This window comes from Micropterus salmoides, unplaced genomic scaffold (genome assembly GCF_014851395.1).
Source record: "Micropterus salmoides isolate LMB-PRFRI ecotype aquatic unplaced genomic scaffold, ASM1485139v1 Ms_hic_scaffold_7, whole genome shotgun sequence".
In the NCBI taxonomy this organism is placed as follows: domain Eukaryota; kingdom Metazoa; phylum Chordata; class Actinopteri; order Centrarchiformes; family Centrarchidae; genus Micropterus; species Micropterus salmoides.
In genome coordinates, this window is record NW_024044459.1 from 10816108 (window position 1) to 10843124 (window position 27017).

Here is a 27017-nt window from a genome sequence, read left to right on the forward strand (position 1 = left end):
AGTGGTTATCTTGCCGTGATGGTTCATTGCAGTCTAATGAATGCAGTGGAATCCCTGACAATAATGAGGAAATGGTGTTTGTGTAATGAGGCTGCCCTGACTCAGACAGCCTGAATGGCTGTGCTGTCTGACTTGTATTCTGTGTGTGTTGCTTATTGCAGACTGCATCAATTCCTCTGAGTCACCTTAGTTTATTTGTAAGTAGCCATTGTAGAAGACACTTTTACTGTATACTGCCTAATAAATTGCAGTATATCTCCCTTTGAGGAATTATTTGAGAAAATGAGCAGTTTTCTCTCCACTCAATTGTCTGAAGTTAGAAGAAAACTGGCTGGTAAGGTGTGATATAACAGTGTTGTACAACATACTGATATAATAAACTGTATTAACATTCCATCTCATCCTCTATTTAAAAAAAGTTTCAAATGTTTAAAGTGTGAAGATTTTTGAAGTGAAGCTGTATGAGGTACCATAGTCAGTGTTTTACCTGTAGATAGCGGTCAGCGTGTCCCCAGTTTAGAAAAGCAGATGTGGCTAACTGCACTGAATCTAGACATTACAAGACTCGGCATGCAGCATTGACAAAGCCCTGCTTTTGCAGTGAACACAACTCTGATCTCTGAATAGGATTGTTTAAAACCATGGCCAAATAAGCCAGATAGACACTTGCTAAAGAGCACAGCTGTACCCAACCATCAGGTAAGATAGCGCTGAATACTTACAAATAAACAACTTACCACACAACCAGTAAAGAAATGTTTACCCAAATGTTATTAAGCCTGTTCAGTGTCCTTCTGCAAGTTCTTTTTCTGTATACTCCGCTTCGAAAAAGGTATCCCCATGTGTTCACAGTAGATGCTATTTCATTGTCGCTATCTCTCCTTTAAATTTTCATTCATTTGTCGTCTCTTCCATAAAGTAGCTGAAAGTCAAACAGATGATCTCCAGCTGTGAAATAAAGTGCACAGCCAAGTTGGGCTTAAGCGTAGGAATACGCAAGTTCTACGGTTGAGAAAATGTAGTACCAAAGGAAATGGCTGCCTGAGTGCACTGATATTGACTTTTTTTCAGGGGGGCTTCTTTCACATGGCTAAAACATGTTTGCTGCTGACCCTGTCCTCAGCAGTACATTGCTTAGCATCAGTGCCAGTGCAACTATCTGCTTCCCCAAACTGAAGCATCTAATACACTAGCCATGTTTCCATCTGATTGTCAAGCAAATTTTAAGCAGACTTATAGATTGCAAACCAGAAACAAAACCAGTTGCATGAACCTGAGGACCATGGATCTGAGAAAAGTGGAGAGAGGTCCTCAGAAATGTGTTTCAACAACTGGGCAAGTTGCTACCAGCCATGTCTCCGTGTGTTATGAGAATAACACACGGAGACATGGCTGCCAACAGTGGAAAGAGCTGATCAGTCATGATTTACATGTTTGCTACGTTAGAACTTATTCGGCAAAATTGTTTCCATCTCCCATTTAGCGAGCGTAAACTTTTTGTTTCCATCAACCTTTTTGCAATGCGATACTTCAAAATGCGCATTAAAAACACTTTGATGAAAAGATGGCTACTGACTACGGAACTATCCCCATAAGAAGTGGAGCAACATTAACATTCAATTAGAGTCTTATTTTTTTTCTGATGAATGTATTCATTCCATTACACTTGTTTTGACCTGCACCAATTGAGAAAAAAATCTGGCTTTTAAACTGCTTGATGTTCTTTTTTTTTCAGCTACCTTTGTCTGTCTGTAGTTTGGTGCTGGCCAGGTAGCGTGTAGTTTGATTCAAAGTAAATATAAAAATATTATTTTTTTTATTGCAGGTCTGACCTGTCAAATATGAATGTGGAGCAGGACTTTGTGGGGAAAGTGCTGTTGATGTTGAAACAAATGTTGCTGAAATAAAAAAGGGAACATCCTGTCTGTTTGCCCTTGTGAGACAATAAGAATTTAGTCTCAGTTTAATATCTCCTTCAGCTCTCTTCATCCACCCAAAGCTCTCCTCCTCTCACCCTCCCACTACTCTCCCTCACTCTCCAGCCTCCTCCATCCCCTCCCATAATAGAGTATTCATTACTGCAGACAGCCTAGTAAATGTCATCTCGCCTGGCTGCATTGTGCACGTCCAAGTGTAACTGAATATAACTTATTTATTTTCATAAGTCATCGGCACTTAATTATAAATGACGTCAGCTGCTCCCCAAGAGGGTCCCACTGCATGCTGGGATATATCCTCCTCATCACTGCTAGTTGCTGCTTATTGGAGGAGGTTTGTTTCTGTGTGTGTGTGTGCGCGCCTGCAACCACACATTGATGGACTTCTGCCGACTGTCATTCATATATCTGATCATGACAGCCCTGGTGGTGTCAAAGGAAACGGATGCCAAATATAGTCTATTGCTCAATTTTTAACATATTTTTCCGTCTTATTTTATTTTTGTTTGTTTGTTTTTCTTTCCTCATAGCTTGTCCAGTTGTTGTTTAATTTTACCATACCACTGTTAGCTCAGGCAGTAAATGGGGCTGTCTGCACTCTGCCAGTTGTCTCGTCCCCTTAATCACAGACCTGGCAACCCCCTTAAGTGAATGATGGATTATTCTAGATTAACCCTTTCACCTCCATCTCAGAGACAGATAAGCCACATTTACTCTTGACATTTCATGTGTCTCATATCAGGATAAAATCTAGGTACAATTTCTAAACTTTGATTTACACTAAAGCTTTCTATCAGCCAAACGGCTGGATACTCATTTAAGTCCATTTATTTATACAAATAAAATAGTTTTGATTCACAAGTTGCAAATCGCTATACGTGTACATTTTATGAACACAAGCCTTTGCTTCAAAACGATACAGGCATGATGGTAGAAAAACGTGTCTGTATCGTAGTCCAGCCCCCACATGCTCTATATGCCTGTGCACGCTCTAAGCTTAGAGGTTGTGTCCTGCCGAATAGAGAGACATCTTTAGTGTTTGACAAATAGCAAAATGACACATTAACAATTGCATCGATTGCATAGACAGGGGCCGTCCTCATTAGACGGGCTACTTTGGAAAACAGCGCTGGCAGCAGCAACTTTAACTGGCATACTTTCAACAAGGTGTTGGAAATATCCCTCAGAGACTTTGGTCCATATTGACAGGATAGCATCACGCAGTTGCTGCAGGTTTGTCAGCTTCACATCCATGATGCGAATCTCCCGTTTCTGACCCTACCATCTGAATCGCAACTATTCAATTGAGACTCGTCAGACCAGGCAGCGTTTTTCCAATCTTCTATCGTCCAATTTTGGTGAGCCTGTGCGAATTTTAGCCTCAATTTCCTGTTCTTAGCTGACAGGAGTGGCACCCGGTGTGGTCTTCCGCTGCTGTAGCCCATCTACGTCAAGGTTCGACATGTTGTGCGTCAGATGGTATTCTGCATACCTTGGTTGTAACGAGTGGTTATTTTACATTTACTCATTTGGCAGACGCTTTTATCCAAAGCGACTTACATTTGAGGAACAACATACAAGCATTAACAGAGCATAAAATACAGATCTACAACTGACAATACATACTAGTAAGAGCAGCAATAAGTACTAGTAAGGGCTCATAGTACATATCACATCAATGGGGTAAATACCTAGGGAAGGATGTAAGAGTTAACAAAAAGTGCAATCAAAACAAAAAAGTGCAATAAATACAAGATAATTGTAGGGGATAGAAGAAGGTTATTTGAGTTACTGTTGCCTTTCTGTCATCATGGACCAGTCTGCCCATGACATCAAGGCTTTTTCGTCCACTATTTTTTCTTCTTTGGACCATTCACTGTAAACCCTAGAGATGGTTGTGCTTGAAAATCCCAGTAGATCAGCAGTTTCTGAAAGACTGAGACCAGCCCGTCTGGCACAAACAACCATGCCACGTTCAAAGTCACTTACATCCCCTTTCTTCTCCACTCTGATGCTCGGTTTTAACTTCAGCAGGTTGTCTTGACCAGGTTGTCTTGAGTGGCTGCCATGTGATTGGCTAATTAGCCATTTGTGTTAACAAACAATTGAACAGGTGTACCTAATAAAGTGGCCGCTGAGTGTATGTGTCACGGCGGTCGAGCACAGAAGCAGAGGAAACAGAGCTTTAGGGCCAAAACGCGAGACACAGAAAGTTGCGGGTTAATTGCAGCATTTATTACACTGAAAAGAGTTGTAAGTCTTACATGCATCAGTGGCTGGCAGATGTGCAAATACAATTAAGTCCACCACATGAGAAGCAACGACAACACAAAGAATAATCCAAATAAATCCAGAAGGGTCGAAACACAGTACAGCAGAGACACTCAACATATTATGATGACACAACAGAGACTGAACATAACTGACAAACATTTATCTTCAGATAAAGGAGCAGGGCGGGAGAGCAGGTGGAACACATGAGGCAATCAAGACCAGGAGCACATACACACACACGTACACACATACACACTGGCAGGAAGAGTGAAGCACAGGTGACACAGATGGGCAATCAGACAGACATGACACAGGGCTTGAACTAAGACCAGACAAGACTAACCTAAACAGAACAGAGGGCTGTTTACCAAACTAGAATAGCGGATTAAGCCAGGATTTTCCAGATATCCTGGCCATGACTCGATTTCACAAACGCAGTAGCACATAAGTTACCATGATTTATTCTGTGCAGCTAGCCTGCTCCAGACGAGGCAAACAGCCAGACTTCCTGGTTCCTTATATGTTCAGTCAGCGGTCACGCCGATCAGAAACCAGTGTTTTTTTCAGTTATTCCATGTTCTTGTGTATGTGTTTTTTCATTAGCCTGCATTAAAATACCAGAAGTAGCCTACATTTTGGCAATATGGTAGCACACAGTTTGTGGTTAATAGGTTCCATAATTGGAGAAGACGTATGCACCATACTTTACACACAGTGAACAACAGTGAGGAGGTTTACGTGGAATAAAAGAGAGAGAGAGAGAGAGAGAGAGAGAGAAATCAATTAATTAATCAATTAATTCAGTCACACACGTTACTGTTTCATTTATTTATTTATTTTTTATATATTTTTTAACACGCACACACTTACTGTTTTATTTATTTATTTTAATTTAATTTTTAATATATACTTTTTTTAACACACACACATACACACACACGCACACACGCACACACACACACACACACACGCGCTTACAGTTTTATTTATTTTTTTAATTAAATTTTTAATATATATTTTTTTTAACACACATACACACACACTTACTGTTTTATTTATTTATTTATTTTTTATATATTTTTAGCACGCACACACACGCTTACTGTTTTATTTATTTAGTTTATTTTTAATATATTTTTTAACAAACACACAAACACACACAAGCTGTTTTATTTATCTTTTTTTATTTTTCTCTTTTTTTTTTTAAAACACAAACACACATACACTTTGATTACTTTACGCTTTAATTGTTTAATGAAATGTATGGAGCTGATTGTTCTTATGTTGTGTATATATGATGCTTTGGTAATGTTGTTATTACATTCATGCCAATAAAGCTAATTTGAATTGAATTGAGAGAGAGAGAGAGAGAGTACCAGGAGATAACTTGTTGTGAATTGGAGCTATATAAATAAAATTAAACTGAATAGATAGTATGTTGATTAGTGGTTGTAATTAATACATTTGATGAGTGACATATTAAAGTCCACTTCTCACTTTTAAGGTTTGACACGTTATCATGAATGGTAACATCATAATTATGACAGTTTCAGTTAAAAGCAGTGATATTTTTAGCTACTTACTCATTCAGTCGGTCCTCTATTGTTTGCCACGCCTTTTCTAGCTGTTTTAATACTGCAATCGTGTTTTTGTCTTTCTTTTAATATGTGCATTTTTTGATTGTAAACCTTTTTTATTTGCTGTTACTCACTATGTGTAAAGTATGCTGCATACGTCTTTTCCATTTCGCATCAATAAATCTGTCATCAACCGTGTGGTCTCTTGAAGAAAGCTGTTAACGAGCATTTATCTGAATTACTTATAGCTGGCAAGCTCCTACTGAGCCTGGTTTGGCCTTTGTGAAACAGATAAAGCACTTATCACACTAGGTCAAGCCTAGCCTTTTCTGTTATCCTGGATTTCTAAATTCTGCTTTTGTGAAACAGCCCTTAGGAAACAGGCAGACTGAACACAACCCAAGGAACAAACAGGACTAAAACCCAAAACACAGAAAAGAACAAGCAGACTAAATAACTGATAATTTTCTCTTGCTTTGTGTTTAACAAAGTCAATTTTCATTTTTAAATCATACCTGCTCAACGGAGACAGACTGGGAGATCTATGTTTTAATACACCCAGTCAAATAAAAATAAACTTCTAAGATCAGTGAATCAAATCGAATTCTCCTGAAAGCGTGGACATGCTCACCAGTTGTGTCTTCCATCCAGCAGAGCTATAGGCCGCACAGCAGAACTTTACTGGGAAGCTCCCAGGTGTGTGAATGTGTGTGAAGCAGGTTAAGTGCTCAGTCAACCCTCCCTGCATAAATAAGGATTAAGAAATGCAGGGGGCATCCTCTGCTCTGTCAGTTGGAGTGTTTAATCTCCACAGTAATTAGCTTAGTGCTGCCCTGCTCTCTTTGCTAAAGCAGGACAATGTAATCAACAACGCCGTCCAGGGGGATTTTGAGACCGAAATTGGATACACATAAGAAACACCTGTGTGCAACAATGTGTTTACCAAAATACAATATCTGATGTACGCTATGGATCCCTTACATTTACATTTACTCATTTGGCAGACGCTTTTATCCAAAGCGACTTACATTTGAGGAACAACACACAAGCATCAACAGAACATCAAACAACTGACAATACATACTAGTAAGAGCAGCAATAAGTACTAGTAAGAGCAAATAGTGACACTCCGTCTTTCACTGAGTCTGACCAAATTGTAGAGTCAGTGGACACTACACTTACTACTTACTGCACTACTCTGTAATGCAGGGTTCAGACCACAGGAAAATGATGCTCTTCCAGGTTCTTTTTCAGGTAGGAGAAGTCAAAGATACTTCAGATCCTGGCTTTACATTGGATCAGTACTTCTCAAACTTCTCAAAAGTTTTTTGTCAAGGAAGTGACTTTCATAATGTTGTCAGACAATAGCAATTTGAGCATGTCAGTGGAAAAAACAAGCACTTGAGTGGACATACTTTGACAGTGTGCAGTTGCCCGCAAGGATTATGATGCTGCTGTTTTGCTGCTGCTGACTACGGGCCTCCAGCTCTATACTGGACAAACTTCAAAACAGGTTGTCCCATTTAATCACATAGATAAGGTCCAGGTTGATAAATACCAAAGGTAGACCTTAATAACCATCTTGAAACCACATCCAAATTGGAAACTGGGAATTGGAACCAAACCCTGGTTGTAAGGTATTAATTTATGCAGCTGGATGATCACGTCGCTCACCTCATATTCACCCCAAATCCACTCACGCTGCCCTCAGCTTCACTGGCACTGTTCAAAAGAAAGTAGTTGTAAGATTGAGAACAGAGATGTACAAGGATACACAAATACACACATTACCATTGCTCTTTCAGTCTGATGTGCATTGGGCTCTCTGTTCCTCTGAAGAGTAGGCTACTTGAGGCAGGTAATCAAGCAGGGATTAGGTGGTTGGTGGCTCAGACCTCCTTGGTTTATGCTGATGATGCTCATCTCTGTGAGATAGACAGCAGGACACACAGACACATGTTTTTGGACATTGGGTAGGTAATTATCTGGATACTTTATCTAACCTTAACCATAACCTCTGCCCTTGCACTTACACTAATGTCTGAATCCTAAAATTAAAATTTAAAGTTCCCTTGTTTCCCAATAATTACATGAGATATGACCACACCCCACATAGAGGTAGAGATTCTGTCACTTTTGCACCTTTTTGATATGACAAAATTGTGCTAAAAAGCTAATTTTAAAGCTACATTGTTGTTGAACAATCAGCAATCTCTTCAATCATCTATTGTTTATTTAGTAAATGAATTACTTCTTTAAAGGCATACATACAACATATACAGCATGGTTTGGCCCAGTCGAACAGGTGTGGTGGGTTAAATGTAAACTATATTTTTCAATTGTGTTTTTTTCTCAATTTGATCAATGAAAAACTGTATGCCAATTCAACAGGGATGTCTGTAAGTCAACTTACAATAATCAATCACATTCTGTCGCTCTTTTTCGTGGATTTCAAATGTACACCAGATCTATTTGAATCACTGAAAAAAATTTTGATGTGGCCTGCAATTCAGAAGTCTGCCAAGAGGCAAAATAGTTTGAATAAAAAATTAAATACCGGTTGCAAGTATACAGTAGATAAAATTTAAAAGAGGACAACAATGTATCCATTAACATTCTTCATTCAACATTAACGTTCTTCACGACATTATGAAATTATAATCTTAGACCCTCAATGGGAACAAGGAGAAACTTCCAGGGAAATGAGAGAGTGATTATCTTTCAATTTTTGAATAACCCCATGTAGCCTTAACATAAGTGAATATGACTATATTAAGCCTGGATCAATGAAAATGAAGCAGCGTCATAGAAAATAAGGGAAAGGGTCATATAGTTCTCTGTAAAGTCATCAAGTGTGTGATGGGAAAATATAATGAGTGTGAACTGGCCTTTTCTTGGTATGAAATCTTCTTTGTTCAGCGCTTCCATAGTTTATAGTGACTAGGGATGAAACGGTATGAAAATTTCATATCACGATTATAGTGATCAAAATTATCACGGTTAACAGTATTATCCAATGTATTGTAATAATGTGCCGAAAAAGATTAAAATGTACTAGTACACACACTGAAACCATTTCAACAAGTTTTATATTTAAAACTACAAATAAATTTACCATTTTGTTTGCATGAACAATAATATAACAGCCAATACCTTTTGTAAACATCAACATGTGCATTATCAAGATTTTATATATTATATAGGTAATGCAATGACCCCATGCACAATTACATTAAAACAAATAAGTCTTTAGAAGACAGTGATAGCAACAGCAATGAGCCCATCGACTGACGTAAATACAGACGAGTCTGCTGCGTTTCTCCTGTTCTGACACTTAATTTGATAGCTGCTAATTTGATAGCTGCTAATTTGACTGGGTGACTAAACTGCTTAACGTGTTTTCACGTGCAGGGGAAGAATAAACTCTGCTGACACACGACGCACACAGCAACAGAACAACGTGTAGTGTTTTTACACGAGCAGCAACACTGAGAGCTTCAGTTTACACGCTATTAGCAAGTTAGACAGACAAACCAAAGCTAAGAGTTAACTCACCCTGCGTTCACTATAAGGCTGTTTTCTTCAATCAAGTTTCCCTCAGCGCTCACATATAAACTAAAATACGACCATGGTTTATCGTTAAACTGGTAATTGTTTCATCCCTAATAGTGACACTTTCTTGCAAATGAGCATTATTGAAAGGCACATAGCAGAGTTCAGTTACAATTGTTCATTTTTTGTTCATTTTAGTGGCTGGAAAGAGAGCTAAACACAGTTTGTCTTAGTTCCTTTTGAGGATATATCTCTGAGCCATAGTCCAGAGGAGGTTCAGCAAGGCAAACAATAGCCTACAGACGAAACTTCCGCTTACACGTTTCTATTGAAAGAAATTGTGCCCCGTCTCATTTGTTACTCTTTACTTTTGTTATTTTACCTGTGTTTTTAAGCATTTGGACTTCCTTTTGAGAATTTTAGTAGCATCTGATATTCAGTACGTGCAACCCCCCCAAAAAACTCCCAGAGAAATGCAAGTCTGCTATAAATAATACAATTTAAAGGAAACGTAAAGCTCCACAGGTAACATTTTATTAGTCAACATAATGAAGAAACATTTTTGATGAATGTACCTGAAACATCACTGGGATTTAATTTGCTTTCCCTACTTTGTCTACTCATAGCAACAATATCATGATTATTGTTTTATGGTCTCTTTGTGACTCAAGTTTTTCTGATGTTGACTGTATTTTCACCAAACATCGATCTGATTCTCGTCTGGCCTGATGGGCTCCAGCACAAAAAAAAAACTTGGTTGTTGGTTTTTATCCTTACGTGGAGTTTGTTGTTGGAGTCTGTATTGTGCTGGGAGCCGGTAGGTTTTTGGTTTTAGTGGACTCCATATCGTTAGTTGCGGTGTTGTTGCTGAGTGTACAATACAGATTCAACAGGCTTGGGAGCATGCATGTGCAGCCAATGGATTTCCCGGAAAAATCTGCACTTGAATGCACCGTGAGCCGCTGGCTGCAAGTAGCAACCCTCACTACTAAATGCCACTAAAACTTACACACTGAACCTTTAATCAATAAAGTTTGTTTAACTTACAAAATAAAGTTAGTCAGTTAAAGTTTTAAATGTAATCAGTTTCAGTAATTCTTTTGAGTTAAATAAAGTTAGGTTTAGGTTAGGTTTAGGTTTTACAATTTGGGGAAAAACATTTGATCCCACCTTTTTTATGGGATGGAGCGTAGTGCAGAGAAATCTACTTGTTTATCCTGTAATATTGGCAAAGACATTATTTGTTTGGACTCTGATGAATTATGATTCAGGATGTTAATTGCCTTCAAAGTTGATCAATGTCAAGCTGACAATTCTGCACAAATATGCTGTCCACAGTGGTTTATGGTTTCTTTGCACTGTTTTGGTGATTTAAAAGACAAAACGTATTGCACTGGCTAAAATTAGCATACGCTTTGTGTTTTGTGGTCATGTCCTGCTGCTGAGTTGGGGATAATATCTTTATTTCCATTTACTGTATATTAGTGTACAATATTCAATTCTGCATGGAATCTTCTGACTGACTGTGCTGCTCTTACTAGTATGTATTGTGTATTGTGTGTCTCATGCTGTATTTGATGCTTTGTTGATGCTTGTATGTTGTTTCTCAAATGTAAGTCGCTTTGGATAAAAGCGTCTGCCAAATGAGTAAATGTGTGTGTCTGTTCCTTAGTTTGTTGTTGTTTGTCCTATGTGGGTAATTGTGATTACTTCTTCCATTCATCTTTTCATGAGCTTTCGAGATGCTTGACTGCTCCAATAATAATGGCCATTTACTGTATTGTTATGCAGAGAAGGAATTTATATTTTCTCCTATAGTTCAATCAATAACTGAAATGGTTCACTGGAGCCTCGGGATCGAATAAACAAGACAGGACAAAAGAAAAATGTTGTTTGTTTTATAACATGGGACAAACTTTTAAATTTATACATGACAAAAATGACAATGACAATTTTGTTCCCATAAAATTAACTATTCTGTAAGATATACATCCACTATACGCTTTAGAAGGCATAAATCCAAACAGCTATTCAGTCAAAATGCAAAATCTGAATCACAGTTTTATTTATTTTTTCACCTCTTTTCCAGACAAGTTCAACGCCTACGTAACTTTAAAAGTGCAAAATGTGAAGAGCACCACCATCACAGTCCGTGGGGATAAGCCATGTTGGGAACAAGACTTCATGTTGTGAGTATCATCCTGTTGCTGTTCTTACTTTAAACAAATGACTTACTGTATGAGCTTTTATTTATCACTGGATTTTTACAATGAAGACCCAAATTATCAGTACAATGAAAATACATTTTGATGAATCTATGGCACTAAGTTTAGCTGAAGTGACATGAGTTTCAGTTTTGACCACTCTTGCCTTGGTTTCCAATTTCCTCCAGTTGCTTTTTTGGCTCAGTGGCTCACTGTCACTTATATTAGCAGCAACAGCATGTTCGGCACCAACCTCTTGGGATGCATTAAGACAATTGCAGAGAGAAGATGAATCTTCGGAGTGTGTGTCAGCCCTTAGATGAATACAGACCAGGTATCCACTGCTAGCTGACCTGCTAGCTAGGCCTTACTGAAATGGAAAGGGAGTGTCAGCCATCTGTGGGACTCCAGTCTGGCCGGCTGGCACAGGCTACTAAATGGGAATTTGTGGTTAGAGGAGGTAGGATGGATGGAAAGTGAAATTACATGCCGAGCTCAGATAAGTGGATGAGTCAGTGATAAATCGAATGAATTGTCCAGCCCAGTCTGATTCCACAGGGGAGCAAAAGTACAGATATAGCTCATGTAGAAATCCTACTTTTCTTTTTGTGCTTGCGGAAGTAGTGCTGCTTCTTGTATCCAAAGCCTTAAGGACTTATTTTGGAGGAAAAGGTTTTTAGGGATGGGCCGGTTAGCCATTGCTGGTGGAGATGTGTGTAAATAGCAGAAGGACAGAAAGCACAGAAAGCCAAAACGAGCCGTATGTTAGGTGGCATGGCTCAGATGGGGCAATTGTAGACATTTTTACAGCATGTTTTCTGAACTGCTCCGGCATTTTTGTTCTGTCCTCCAAAGCAAAATTGTTTACAAAAATGAGGCCTTGCTGTCTTTTCAGATAAATGGATTGGTACATTTTTCAGATTTCTCTCTAGAGTTCTTTTGTGTAACAGAATAGGTTAAATTAAATAGGTAAGGTTAAATATAACTTTTGTTTCAATAGCTTATAGCAAGTGCTTATAGCAAGTGCTTTTATTTTAATGTAAAGCAGATCCTAGCAATTTGTTGAAATAGAGTCAATGCAATGGTTATATGCAACAGATACCAGACTAAATGTCTACAGCAAGCCTAGGTTCTCTGTGAGGCTTACTGTACAGCTTTACCGGTATTTGGTCATAAAAAAAAAGGTATTAGACAAATTAAAATTGACTGGAATCTCTGGGGAACATGAATGGTTGTACATAATTTTGTGGCAGTCAATCCAATAGCAGACCAACTGACCATCTGAACGACCTTGCTGTGCCTAGAGCCACGGCTCTAGCATAGCGAAAAAATGTTAACTTTTCAGCCAAATTAAGCCAAGATGTCTAGATGTGTTTTGACCTGCAAATCACCATATCACTTCTTACTAGGTGGCTAGATGCACAATGACTCCTTCTCTATGGCCTATAAAAACACGGACTGTCCAGTACTATGTCACAGGCTGTCACTCTTTTCTGAAGTCCCTTTGTCAGTTGTTGCTTTTCTTCTTTTGGCAACTTGCGGTTATATCTGTCTGTGGAGTAGAGAAATACATTTTCTTTTATATTGGATTTTTGAAGGTGGTTTTACTCTGGTGCTATGATTCTTTTATACTCTTTCTTTATTTTTTTTATTTTCTTTGTCAAGTCAAGCCTGTAACCTGACCTCTGATCCAGCAGGCTGAAGTTATTCTCTGCTTGTATTGTTTTGTGCTTCAGTACTGACAGGTCTTGACACAGAAAGTAACCAATTTAAAACTTACTTGCTAATTTACTTGGTTGGTGTTTTATATAATGTAGCTTTTCTCATTAATTTTGAGAATAATCAAATGTCTTGTACTTCTTCCTCATACAGTTCACATGGAGTTATCATACGCTAATACTGCATTAGTACCATAACACAGACGCATTTAATTTAAAACCAGTATAAGTAAGATTAGATATACTTTATTGTCATATACACATACATGTAGCGAAAGTCATTCAGTATATCATATTGTAATTGGTCCATTAGGATTAGTAGGTACAGTATGACAGGAACATGAATTCATTTTTGTGTATAATTCCAAATATTTAGAAACTCTAAAAATTGTTCCTCTGCCATCTATTCTTATTCTTAGCTTGTTGAAAAGAGGCCAGATCTTAGCTGCTCTTGAGGATGAAGTGGATGTGCAGCTGTGAGCAGTTAAAGGTGGTGAATGTGATTCTAAGACAATAAACATAATTTTGTCAAATTCAGCAAAAATTTCCTCACGGTCCGCTAGCTGTCCGTTCAGCAGCAACTGTAGTGACTGTTTGCAAACCCACAACTGATGTAACAAGCTAACGTTACTTGCTGTGTTGTTGTTCACTCTATAACATGGTGTTTGTCGTGGAATTTGGATTTTCGCCGTATCACATACCCCTCCTTTACGAGTAGAGTTACTACAGGAGAAACATATGAATAAAGCTGGAATTATGCTTCTCCAAGGATCTACATGTTTTAGTTTAGCAGTCGTGCTTTAAAAAGGGATGATGTGAAAGCCCCATCTGCCCCATCAACACCAACACCTGCTGATGGACACTTTGGATCTGGTTTCTCAGAACAACATGTAAGAGACGTTTAAATGTTGAAGTTTTAGTTAATTTATTCCTGTGACTAGAGTAGTAGTTTTCCTGCCATCTGTCACCGGCCTAGAAAATTGTTATGGCAATCTAAAGGATGTCAGTTAAAGGGGATATCTGGAAATCCTATCAGTTTACAGCACGAGAGGCTTTTCCTCAAAATAGTTTTGCATTTAAATAGCCTGTAAAACACTCATAAACATTAGGCATACACACTGTTTCTCCCTCACTCTCCTGGCTGCTCATAATCTCTGCTACTACCCTATCCTCTATCAGTATTACCCAGACTGTTATTTTCACTTTCATCATGTCTTTGTCTTTTAAAAATACTTTTTTCAGACAAAGAATAAATAACACTTGTCTGTTCCTGGCTGTGTGTACAGATTTTGAAGGAATAGAGATGCATGATTTTTTATGTTTACCGCGAGAAGGTGAATCAAGACGTCAACTCAAGTAAAATACCGTCCATTATAACCATAATGACTGAAATGATGTTGATGATTATATACAAAGGAAACCCCTTGGCCTCTTATGCGAAGTGGCTAATTAGCCCCTAAATCTCATTAGCAGCAGTCAGGCTCGATGGGAGGCAGCAGCAGCGTGCTGCGTTAAAGCGCTGTTGGAGGTTTCAAGTAGGAACTGCAACTGATTTTAATTCCCAGAATGAGAGGTCTCTACAAGAGGAGTGAGACAGACGTGTTTGTCATAGGGCCAAGTATGTGCTCAAACTGTGGGTTTTACTTAGTGCATTGCACAAATGATAAAATCACAGCATATATAATAAAAATTCAAGCTGCATGATGTGGAGAAAAAACTAAACAAAATATTTGGGCTGTATGTGGCCTGTTTCTCACACCTTGTCCTTATCATTATCCTCCAACCTCAATTGTTTTACCAGCAGTAGATGTGCATTAGCTGGAAAAGGGTATTACTTACTGTAATGTAATGGTTAAGACTTAACTTCAAAGCATGCCATATTTCTGGTTGCTGGATTAGATAGTGTCATTTGACTTTGTGGGCAGTACTCTGACACTGAATCTTGAGTCTCTCTAGGTGGCAATCTTTCTGTCTTGCTGTTACCACTTCAAAAACATGAAAACTACCAGACAACGGGCCACAGATGAAATCTTTCCCTTACAGGATATAGGATTATATTTACAGAATGAAAATGTGGCAAATATGTTTCTCCTGCAGATTAAGTGAATTAGAAACTTTTGAATGGCCCTAAACTGGTATATTCTCTAGTCCTCTGGCCACCCTGAAGAAAATCAGAAATGGATGAAATGAGGGAAAATGTCAATGTACTGCAATACTGCAGAATGTGAATGAAAAATCTCAGTAGTATTAATACAGAATGCTTTCAGAATAAGTGCATTAAGTGGCACTTTTCTTGCTATTACCACCATTGTTAAAATGTTAACCTTGAAACCTGACCTGAACACCCAATTAATGATGAGTATTTGTCTACAGAGTGTTAATTGGTCTCTTCACACCAGAACTAATTACACTGGATAAAAAAAACTTAAATTGAACAGATACTGTAATTTAATTTATTTAATAAATGCACATTACACTTTCAGCAACACTTTCATTCTTCTGAATGATGTAATCTGCAATGTGTCACATCAAACATGTTTGATGCAAACAGGACATTGTTGCATTGCTCGGGAGCTGCAGGGAAGCGACCTTCTCACAGCTGAATTCCTCCTTTTTTCAGTGACCAGTGTTGCATTCATGAACTAGGAGAGTATGTCAGTGTTTGAAGCTTGTTTGAGTGTGATTAGATTAACTGTACTGTCTGAACGTGCGTCTGTGATGACACTTTCGTGTTGCATTAATCATGCTCTATATGACGGTCAAATAGAGGCTTCCAGGTTGTAGGATTAGCAGCCATACTATGACTTGGTGAACATACTGCAGATTAGAGAGAGAGCGGGGGACAGACAGAGCTTGATGGAAAGTGAAATGTGGTTTTCATTTTCAGTCTGAGCCAGGGATGAGTTTAGACTAAGCCTGGCTTGTGTGCACCCATCCTGCCACCCTCACACTCCTGCCCAAAAAATAAAAACAAAGTAGGAAATAGTAATAGTATTCCCGACTGCACTCAGAGCTCCTCTCAATCTCAATCTCTCCCTTGCTGATTGGACTCCCTCTTTCTTTCTGACTGTTTGCAGCTGGCTGTTAACCTTTCTTTCTATTATAATTGTTCCAGCTGCAAGCCATCCATTTACACTGCAGGGTTTAACGAACACTGGTTTGAAGTGGCTGTTCTCAACATGAAGTACATTTGTAGGCATGTGAAAGAGAAGATGATGCTTAATGAGGCCTTTTCTGGTTACATGTATAGTGGCATCTAGAAAATGTATTCACAGCCAGGAAAGGTTTTCTTGCCTCAAACTGGTACAGTCCAAATTGATACATACCTTAACACATACAGTACCTCAAGCAGTGTCTTGACCACTGACTAGCTCACTGAAGGAATGTAAAAGACTTCCCTCAAATCAGACAGCATGTCAAGGCAGGGGAGAACATCTCACTCACTCATTCTCCCCACTGGCATTTATCTAGGATATGAAACTATGATATGAAATTAAACTTCAAGTTGTTATGTTTTCCCCCTAAATGACCAACTCTAGGTACTATACAAGCATAGCTAAACACAACATAATGACTCATTAAATGTGGAAATTGCACACAATAATAATAATAATCTTGGCAACTGCCACCTTGAAGCGTCTGTCGGACAATACTTGCAACTTGTGATTGTGGGAGTTTTTCCCGTCAATGTTGCATCCATCATGATGTGACAGAGACATTAATACTGCTGAGGCTGAACAGTATATATCTGAGTCTGATGTCCTAAAAGGTCGGTACCTTGTGAAAGCCATTATGTCAATAAAGAGTTTATCTTCAGAGCATTACTTTTAATCTAATCTGCTTTCTTTAGCACATTAAATATTCTCCTAATTTAGTCAGATTTAGAAATCCATTCAACTAAAATAGGATGGTATGGACACACACAGAGCTGCATTTGCTGTCACCTTGGTTCACTTGTCAAGGACCTGCCTTAAGAACCAGTCCTCAGTCTCCTTAGTTAGTAAGAGAACAAGACTCATGCGCACACACACGTCTAATGTTGGATTACTGCTGATTCTCACCGGCTGCAAGCGAGGAAAAGTTTCAAAATTTGCCCACAACACTTTTCATTAAAGCCTTTCGAGGTTTCCTCTTTATAATGAAAATGCTCTTTGTTTGAGAAACACATGTTTTATATAATTTAGAGAATGAAAAAAAAGAACCTTTTACCACATTTTCTGTGACAATGAAATTACAAAGAATGGTGAGTCTCAAACTAAAACTTATTTTTTGCATTCTTTTTGTCTTGGGGTGGTGATGGCCCATAGATAAGATGCTTGCCTGGATTCAATTCCCACTGTGAGATATCCACCATTGTGTCCCTGAGCAAGACACTTAACCCCTTTGTTGCTCCAGAGGTGTGCGACCTCTGACATGTATAGCAATTGTAAGTTGCTTTGGATAAAAGCGTCAGCTAAAATTAGTAAATGTCTTCCAAACTGGAAAAGTTACATGTATGTAGTCTGTTTCAATTCCTGTAGTCATATTCTGCAGCTTAATTATCCTGTTGAACACGGACGCCCCCGTTACCAGGCTGGCAGTCCCTTAAACTGTAGATGTTCGGTAGATAAACTTGAGAGAAACTCAAATGAATACATGGTCACAATAAGATGATTCCTTCTAATTTTGCTGACCTTTTGACCCTTTTCAACAGTCAAATAAATACCACAATCCAATGGGTTGACAGTTGCAAAATTGTCAGCATATTGTTTGTTTAGATCAATACTATAGTAGATAGACAGATAAATAGAGAGACAGAGAGATCGATAAGAACCTGTGATGTGACGACTGTCTCTCGACTTCTTTTTCTGTCTGTACGATGTGTCTGGTGTTTGTTATAGACTTCCCTTGATGTGTGTCAAATGATGTGATTCTCCAAGATGTGGCTGGTTTGTGTAGATTTTGGTCTTGAAAACCTATTTTCAGAACATCCACTTTGGCAGGCCAATCATTGCACTTCTGCCCATAATCTGTCTGGAATCTGTAACTTTGCATAAAAGCAACAGAACTGCCACAACAAATGACAGCCAACAAGCTAAAATTGTCCACTGGCGTATATACAACTGCAAAAAGTGGTTTTTTTGACATATAACAGTGGGGGGGGGCAGCAGCAGTTTTTTTTAATCAAATGTTGCCACTTGCTGGAAGTGTTGCTCATTATTGTCTAGTTTTATACTGCACGCTATAATACTTATTTTTCCCATCATAAATCTTTTCCTATTATTTATCTTTTAAAATTCTGGTATCTTTAAAGAAACCTCATCCTTCTTGTAAATCAAATCATGCCACATTTGTGTCTCTCCGCGGTATCCTCTGTTGCCTCATATGTTGCCTCTGATGGTTTAATACATTGGTGGTCAGTGAACAGCTGCGTGTATGTGTGTGTGTGTGTGTGATGGCTGATTGGTGGGTTGGTTGGCTAGTGGGATAAGGGGATAAGCAGTTGAACGGTGATCCCTCTACGTTCAGGGTCACTAGGCCTCACGTGCTCATCACTTCTCATGCATCCTTTTATTCAATCTCTCGCTGTCTGTCACAGTTGTTTGTTCTTCTCTCTCTTTTACTGTCTATCCTGTTAACTCTATTTTGTTTTACCACACCCGCCTTGCAGGGCTAGCGAGATGCCTTGCCTTGTTTGTTGTCTCTAGTCCTCACACTTTCTCATTCTGTCCATCTCAGTACTGTCCTCACATGCTACTGAAGGTCTTAATCTTTTGTCCTGATTTACAGGACTTTGTCAAAGGTCATAGGCTTTCTGTTACTTCTTTCTCACCACACCAGCCACTCATAATATTTAGATGTGTTGAATGAGTTCAGAGATCCCTTAAATACTAGGTCGGGTAATGTAGGTAACTATTATTTTAATGCTATATACTAACTAAGGAATTCAATTCATAGACTTCCCTTTATTCCTTTCATTTTAAGGGAATTTGGGAAATTTCAAATGAATAGGGGAAAAAAAAGTCATTAATTAAACACTTAAACTGTGGTGAATTCAAGAATGATGGCAACATACTGTTAGGAAATGTCCTAATCTGGGTTTGATAACTCCGAAAGAATATCATTTTTAATGTTTTTATAACAATTTTCTTTCTTTTTAAGCTACTTATATTTCTGTTTCTGCCTCTTGAGAGTCCTCTTATATTACTTTTTGGGTGATTGAAGTTATAGTCTGCTCTCTCCTTCCACTTCCCTGTCAATTAATATGTGTAGGCCTGTATGTTTCAACAAATGGTGGCCTTTTTCCTTTCCTCCTCATCAACCTCTGTTAGTCTTTGGTCAATGACTTTATCAAGTTACCGTGACAGGAAGGATTTCCTGCTGATCACAGCCTTTTCTCTTACTCTTATTTACACTGTTTATCAGAAAGTATTTTTCGTCACAGCTGGCTTTAAAGAGAACATAACTTGGATACTTCATCTAGGATATAATTGGATATCAATTTTCAATTGCATATTAGCAGTGTAGTAAAGATGCTGTTATTTACACTCTGGAGGGTAGGTAATGCTGCATTCACGTCATATGGGGTGATGATAATTATAGGAAAGATTCACATCTTAACAACTTGTAAGCATTCACGTCATCAAGAGGGTTTTATGATTACATAGTTCTGATGTAAGGCATCCGTATTTGTTTGGTTTCTAGCCATTTCCACATTGTTATGCCAAGTCAGATATGCAGTGTAAGGGCCTTTAGAAAAAAGAGTTTCCCAGTTGTTAAACTTTAAACGTAAATCAATAAATAAAGTGGGCAATGAGTGTGAAATACATCTTAAAAGAGAAAGGAAAATAAAACGTTTTACCGTTTATTTTATGTGTATTTTATAGAGTCATTTGCATCATTTTTCTTTTCACTTCATATCACTGGTATCATTTCTTGACCTGGTTTATCAGAAGCTGTGGAGATCAGTGTCTTCTCCCAGTAGGAAACATAACAGCATTTATTTTTGAAGGGACATAAAAGTAATGTGTTTGAACTGATTTTCTCCTTTTAAAAACATCTGGGTAAATTACTGTGAAAAACAGAAAAAAACATACAAAACCAGTATTGCAGGACAGTACAAGACTGTGTGCCCATGACACAAAATTACACCAGCCTAGCAAGATAGGTCTCAGTATGACAAGACTATTATTTTCAACATCAACACAACTATAATGGCTGCATGACAAACATTTGTGTTCTGCATGCATAAAAGTGTGTTTTATTACAACAGAGAAGCAGAAATTAATTAAACATGCTGTGACCAAGTCTGAGCGATAATTTGCTAATTTTATACATTGATTCATGAGGTGGAAGAGCAGTGTCCCCGCCTGTGTTAAGCTTTCCTCAAAGGAACATTTAAAAAGCTGTACTTCACCAGTGACTTCACCTGTTGTTCCCCAAAGTGCCCCCAATCCTCCCTCTCACTCCATAATTTCCATCAAGCCTCATGCTCAGCATGACCACAAATGCTTTACTTTCCCCTCGTCTTAACCCTTCTTTTTTTTTTCAATTTCTTTCTCTGCTCTTAAACACAAGATGGCTGTGTGTAAGTGTGTGTGCATGTGTTTGCCTGTGTGTGGTTTCTGAGTGATAAAAACACCATTTCATTCCCTCTTACAGCACAAACCATTCCCTAAATAATGGATGGGCTTTGATGGAGGGCATATGCCAGAGTCAGATGTAAAGCTTCTATGTCTCTCTCTCTCTCTCGCTCTCTCGCTCTCTTTCTCTCTCTCTCACACACACACACACACTCACACACATATCTGATCTGTGCGTCAGAGACAGGTTGGAGACTGACTGCATGGATGGACAATATCAGACCTATTTCTAATCCTATTTGAGGATTAAAATCAGGTGGTAGGTAACACTTGTTTTGGTTTTTGTTCTGTGTTTTTTTTTTTTTTCAAGCCAGCTCTGATCCAGGATCTGACTGTCATGTTATGCAACAAAAACTGAAATTCATCATGACCTTTTGTGACAAGGTACACTAGCAAAATACAGAAGTTGTCCAAATAGTGGTTTTGCATTTTGGCTACAAACAAGGGAGGCTGGAAAGTCAAGAGGTCAGAGAAAATCAGTAGGTAATATGAAAATATTTACAAAAAAAGAAGAAGAACAAGCATAATACATAGAATAAATAATTAAATGATAATAATATAATAATGACTTTATTCAGGACAGAATAGAAGGTCCATAGCACACAGATAAAACAAGACAACAACATCTACAACATAACAATAAGTATACAGTACATTACATTTAAAAATTTATAAAAAAAATTAGAAACAAAAAAACAAAATAATTTTAGCTTTTGATTGTGGTACTGTATTCAAATCTCAGTTTTTGCCTTTGCCAAGGACAAGTTAGTGAGATGAGTTAGTGAGTTGATTTCAAATAAATTAAATGGAAATGTAGATTGTGGGTTGAAAAACAAAGATTTTTCTATCACTTAATGCATTTTTATGCAGATCCAGGTTCCGATTTTAAAAATCCTAACATTTAATATTGTTAAAATATTGTGAGCTTTTTCAGATTGCTTCTTAGTTTTTTGTTTTTTGTTGCATGATCAGTTGCTGTCATATTGGAAGTAAAAAGCATCCACTTGCCCCGCCATATTTTGGCACCTCGCCAAACACATCCATTACAAAAGAAATGTCTGAAACCTGAACCTGCAATTCTCTGGAAAAGACCAGATTTGCCCTGATACCTGGACTGGTCTCTGGGCTCTCATTTCACTTCTCAGTTCAAGAATCTTTACTATTGGTTAACCAAAATCTTCACAAAGAGTTCACAGACACACAAGCATATAAACAAGCAAACAAACACATGGAGACGGTTACTGTAATGATAATCATGCAAACATGTAGGAACATCATTTTGACTTCTTCAGTGTGTGGCAAGTAGCCACATGAACACAAACACACACATTCCACCCAGCTCCTCCCGCCCACCCTCTTCTCTCCATCATCCCAGCTGTGAAGTGTCATCGGAGATGACTGACAGCTAAACTGAGGCAATATGAATATGAATGGGACTGTGAATATGAATATGCAGATGAGGAGGGGAGACAGGTTGCTTGCTTGTCTTCTCCTTAAGACAGATCTGTCAGAAAATGATGGATGTTATCCTTCACCTCTCACTACTTTAGGATAACACTGGCCCACTTACTGACCTGATGGAAGAAGAAATGTACGGTATTGCGTCAGAGATGTGTATAAAAAACAAATGCTAGGTCCTGGAGGGACCGAATTTAGCTTAAATTCACATATCTTAAAAGGAGACAAATTATAGCTACTAGGATGCAGTCATTGTGTGTTCAGAAAATGTAAAAGGGAAAAAAATAAATGTAGTTTTTAATAATTTTGTAATACATTTGTGAAATTTTAGGTTTCTGTAACAGCCTACTATAAGAATTTCCCAGAAATAAATCTCATGGCATTCTGATATAAGGTCATTTTCGACCTATGTCTTTCTGTTTTTTCAGTGAGATCAATCATCTGGAGTCAGGCCTGGTAGTGGAGCTGTGGAATAAAGGTTTGATCTGGGACACTATGATCGGCACAGCACTGATACCCCTGGACACTATACAACAATCTGATGAGGTAAACACACCCTCATCATTCTCATCCAGATACACTCTTGCACTTGCAAAATCATGTTTTCCCTGAGCACAGAAGTTCATTCTAGATTTAAGGATCAGTATGTTTGACAAAATGATCTCAACTTATGGTTTATCGCCAAACTGTTTCTGTTAATGCCCCACAATTACTATACCTCAGCAACAGGAAGTAGAGAGGCGGAGAAATTATGTGATGTTGTATTCCACATTGCCGGCCCTCACAATAGGCACTTGTGTTATTGATGGATGAGCTTTACAGTATAGACTGCTTAGGCTGCTTGAGCTCAGAACAGCCCTCAAAATAAACACACATGCTCACCTTCCACCTAGCCGTGCTTACTTATTAAAAACACCATCTTTACCTGTCAGCTAAGTCTTAAAAAGCGCTCTCACAGGTTGCCAGTTAAAAGCAGTTGCCAACTAATCTTGTCTCACCTCTAGACCTCATTGCTTTTTCTGGAGAGGTCATTAATAATGCAGTCCTCAATGTTTGACATCCCCCCTTAGTTTTAAGCACAGTAAATGTTAACCCCTATTCTATTTCTATTTCGCAGTCTGAACTGCCAGTCTTGTTCCTCGGTTCTTCATCTTTTCATCTTTGCTCAGGTTTAATGAATGGCCTTAACCCATCCCCGCCCTCAATTATCATGTTGGCGCTTTGATTCTCAAAGAGTAAATGTTTCTATCTTCTGTATTTTGTCTTCCTTCTTTCCCTCTTGACCTCTTTCTTTCTCTTTATCTCCCTTCCCCTCTCCTCTCTCTGTGTTTCTCTTTTCCAGGAGGGACCAGGAAAGTGGACATCTCTTGACTCTGAGGTGTTAATGAGGGAGGACGAGATCTGTGGGACCAGCAACCCAACTCCACACCAAGTGCTGCTGGACACCCGCTTTGAAGTGCCCTTCGGTATGAACATGGTCAAAAGCACACATTTGCACAAAAAACATCCTGATAGTAAAGCATCAAAAAGCATTATTGTCCGAATGTTCTAACTATCATTTTTCTATCTCTGTGACCGTAAGAGCTAAAGATGAAAAAGAAAAAACATATCCTAGCAGAATATAGCACTGTAGCTTATTGATCTTTCAATAACATTAGACAGCAATATCTAACATCTTGATAATGAATAAACATGTATACTCCATTCATAAATTACCTCTTTTTATGTTAACAAAATCAGAAACACCTATTGATCATTTAACTAACAATAAGATAAGGGAATGTAGACACACTGTACATGTAAGCTAGATTGTAGATTGTAGAAATATACAATTATAAGTGTTGTCACTGTACTTCCAACACATTAATTACTAACTAACACAATTTTTACTTAGACCGTAGCCAGGCTATTACATTTTCCCTCTTCTGCTACACCTACTTCTTTTTTTCTCTGGCTATGGGGAAGACCAGTGAGGCCCCTCAGGTGGTTAGTAATTCTATTTCTGGGCCCCCCAAAGGAAACCTCCTCATCAGCTATTAAACACACATGAATATAAGATGGGAGCACATCGAGCAAAGTGAATGGGATAAGACCAGATGGAATAGGGGGCATGGGGGTGAGGTGACTGAGGGAAGGGTGGAGCTACATTTCTTCTTGCACTTTGCCTCACATTCAGTGTTTTGCGCTCTTCTTCCTCTTCCTCTATTATTTACATTATTTACTTTCTTTCTTCGTCACCCCATCCTCAATCCTGCCATCCATCTCTCCAACCCGTGTCTGAATTTCCTCCACTTCCCCCTCTTTAACCACCCTCTCGCGCACTCTCCTCCACATATTTCCCTGTCACTCTTTACATTTTTCTCACTTTCAATCCTTCTATTTCATCTGTCCAATCCATCGGTCCAGATATCCCAGAAGACGAGGCTCAGTACTGGACCAGTAAACTGGAGCGGATCAACACCATGCGGATACACGATGAGGTAAGTTTACTGAAAAATTCTATTTCCTGTTAATAGGTTGTGGATTATTAAACTATTAATGACGTTGCAGTCCATTCATGAGTCTCAAAGGAGATCTTAATGCTTACAAAACAGTGGGGAAACCCAACTAGGACAAAATGCCTTTTTCTTCACCTTAAAAGTAGGTAGTTGGGGAAGAAGTGTCAGTAAGGTAAGGGTAAGTAAAATGAACCATTGGTGTCACTTGAAACTACATTTTACAAGCTGTACAGGATGATAGCATTCTGATCTTTGTGTGTAAAAACGTAATATGAATCATAAAATCTGTCAGGCATTTACTGCATGCATCCATACTGCTGAAACCCCAAGTAATTTTGAACTGACTGTAAATTTGCACTCACTATTCCTGTACTAGATCACTCTCTGTAACTTCTTTTCTATTGTATTTTCTATTTTCAAACCGTTCCCCCTGCTGGACCTGACATGCAGCAAAAATTCAGTGAACACGCAGCAGAAAAGAAACTTCTATAGCGTAAAACCAATTATGAAAGGAAATGCTTCTTTAAAGTGTGGTTTAAGTCAGTTTACATTTTAAAGAAAGATTTTGTCTTGTACAACTGTGCTGTTTAGAAGTTTGTTATTGGGTCTTATGCACAGACTGATTCTGTATGCTTCTGAGAGCAACTGCACCCTTCTCAGCAGTCTGTATTGGCTTTCTGCTGCCATCTAATGAAAAATAATAGTTATTGCATCACAGATGTTCTACAAATTCTGGACTCACATGTGTCTTTTTCCTACTAAATCATTTATCTTTATCTTCCACTGTCCTCCCTCACTTTTTATTTTTCTCTTCTCTTGATTGTATTTTTCTCTTGTGGCAGTATCCACTGCAGGAAGAGGTCCAGAGAAGACCAATGGCATCTGTACCCTCTCAGTGCTGTGAGTAAAAAAATAACAATTCACATTTGTGCCATAACATTTTCACATGTACTTGTGTTTGTGTTCTGTGGGTCCTTTATTCATTAATGTCTCATCCCACACTGATGACCCTGATTTGGACAAAATCTTTCTCCCTCCTCCTTGTGGAAAAGACATTTCACATCAGCCAGCAGTCACATTCTGATGCATATGAAGTCCCCACTTATTTTCCCAAAAAATCAAGCTTGCTGTTTGCACACTGAAGAGGATTTTTGGGCACACCAGTCACTGTTAATGGAAGTTATGAAGAACTGTGTTTCCTGCCTGTTGTATGTCACTCATACTGTTCTACATGAAATTAACTCGGTCATCACATTACTTCATGACTTCTTCACACAGATTTCACTTCACTTAATGTTATTTATCCCAAACCGTTATTACCATTCATCATTTCTATCAAGCTTCACAGATTTGAGTGTTTTCAGTCCCACTACATGCTACATACTCATTTGGCCATTACCAGTCACAGTTACTGATTTGATTCTTCAGTAATGAAGTTCACTTTTCTTCACTTGCCTCCATGCCACCAGGCAGTTGGAGTTATTTCGGATGGAGTGACCAGCAGAGTACGTATAGTGGTTGTGGTGTTTTTCCCTGTGACTTGTCATTGACTCCACTTCTGCTCTTTTTCTTTCTTTTTAAATAAGGAGCACTGCATGTTCGGTTTGAATCCTTTGTTTGTCTTTGTTGTATTTGAAATTTCAACTTTCTTGTATCCTCCTGATCAGAATACAAAGTGCAAATGTGTGTGTGCCAATTTTGTTGACATATTGTAAGTGGCATTTTGAGTTACATTATTCATTTGCTACAATGATCCAATTTCTTGTTGTTTCTGCCATTGTAAGCTTGGTGTTCATGATTTTTGTATTATGTGCCTGCTACCACAAGAGGGAGCTTTTTATTCAAACTAACTGAATTGTTTGGCCGTCTTCCTTGCATCCTAGCACTGTCCATGCAGCCTGACTCTCAGATTAAAACTTTTAAAATTCTTACGTGTATGGTTGGAGTTGCACTTTGGCTCTATTATGTTTAAAATCACATGTCTGAAGTACAAGGGGAGGGTGAAAGCAGAATAAGGTTTTATAGTATTTATGAGCTGTGAGCAGACTATCTATATTATTATTATAATTATGTCTACCAGGCCCTCTGGTAGACATATATTTATGTCTACCAGAGGGCTATTCTATCAAGAAATTAGTGAATATTATCTTAAAATCTATTGTCGGACTTAGAGTTTC

General features: G+C 38.4%; 1 protein-coding gene across 1 annotated transcript in view; it reads left to right on the forward strand.

Annotated features, from left to right (window-relative positions):
- LOC119891218 (protein unc-13 homolog B-like) overlaps positions 1 to 27017 on the forward strand; it is a 176826-nt gene that overhangs the window by 26878 nt on the left and 122931 nt on the right. Inside the window, exons 3-7 of the mRNA XM_038702597.1 lie at positions 11430 to 11529; positions 22771 to 22888; positions 23685 to 23808; positions 24749 to 24822; positions 25683 to 25740. Coding sequence (XP_038558525.1) covers positions 11430 to 11529; positions 22771 to 22888; positions 23685 to 23808; positions 24749 to 24822; positions 25683 to 25740 — 474 coding nt within the window. The remainder of the gene's footprint in view (positions 1 to 11429; positions 11530 to 22770; positions 22889 to 23684; positions 23809 to 24748; positions 24823 to 25682; positions 25741 to 27017) is intronic.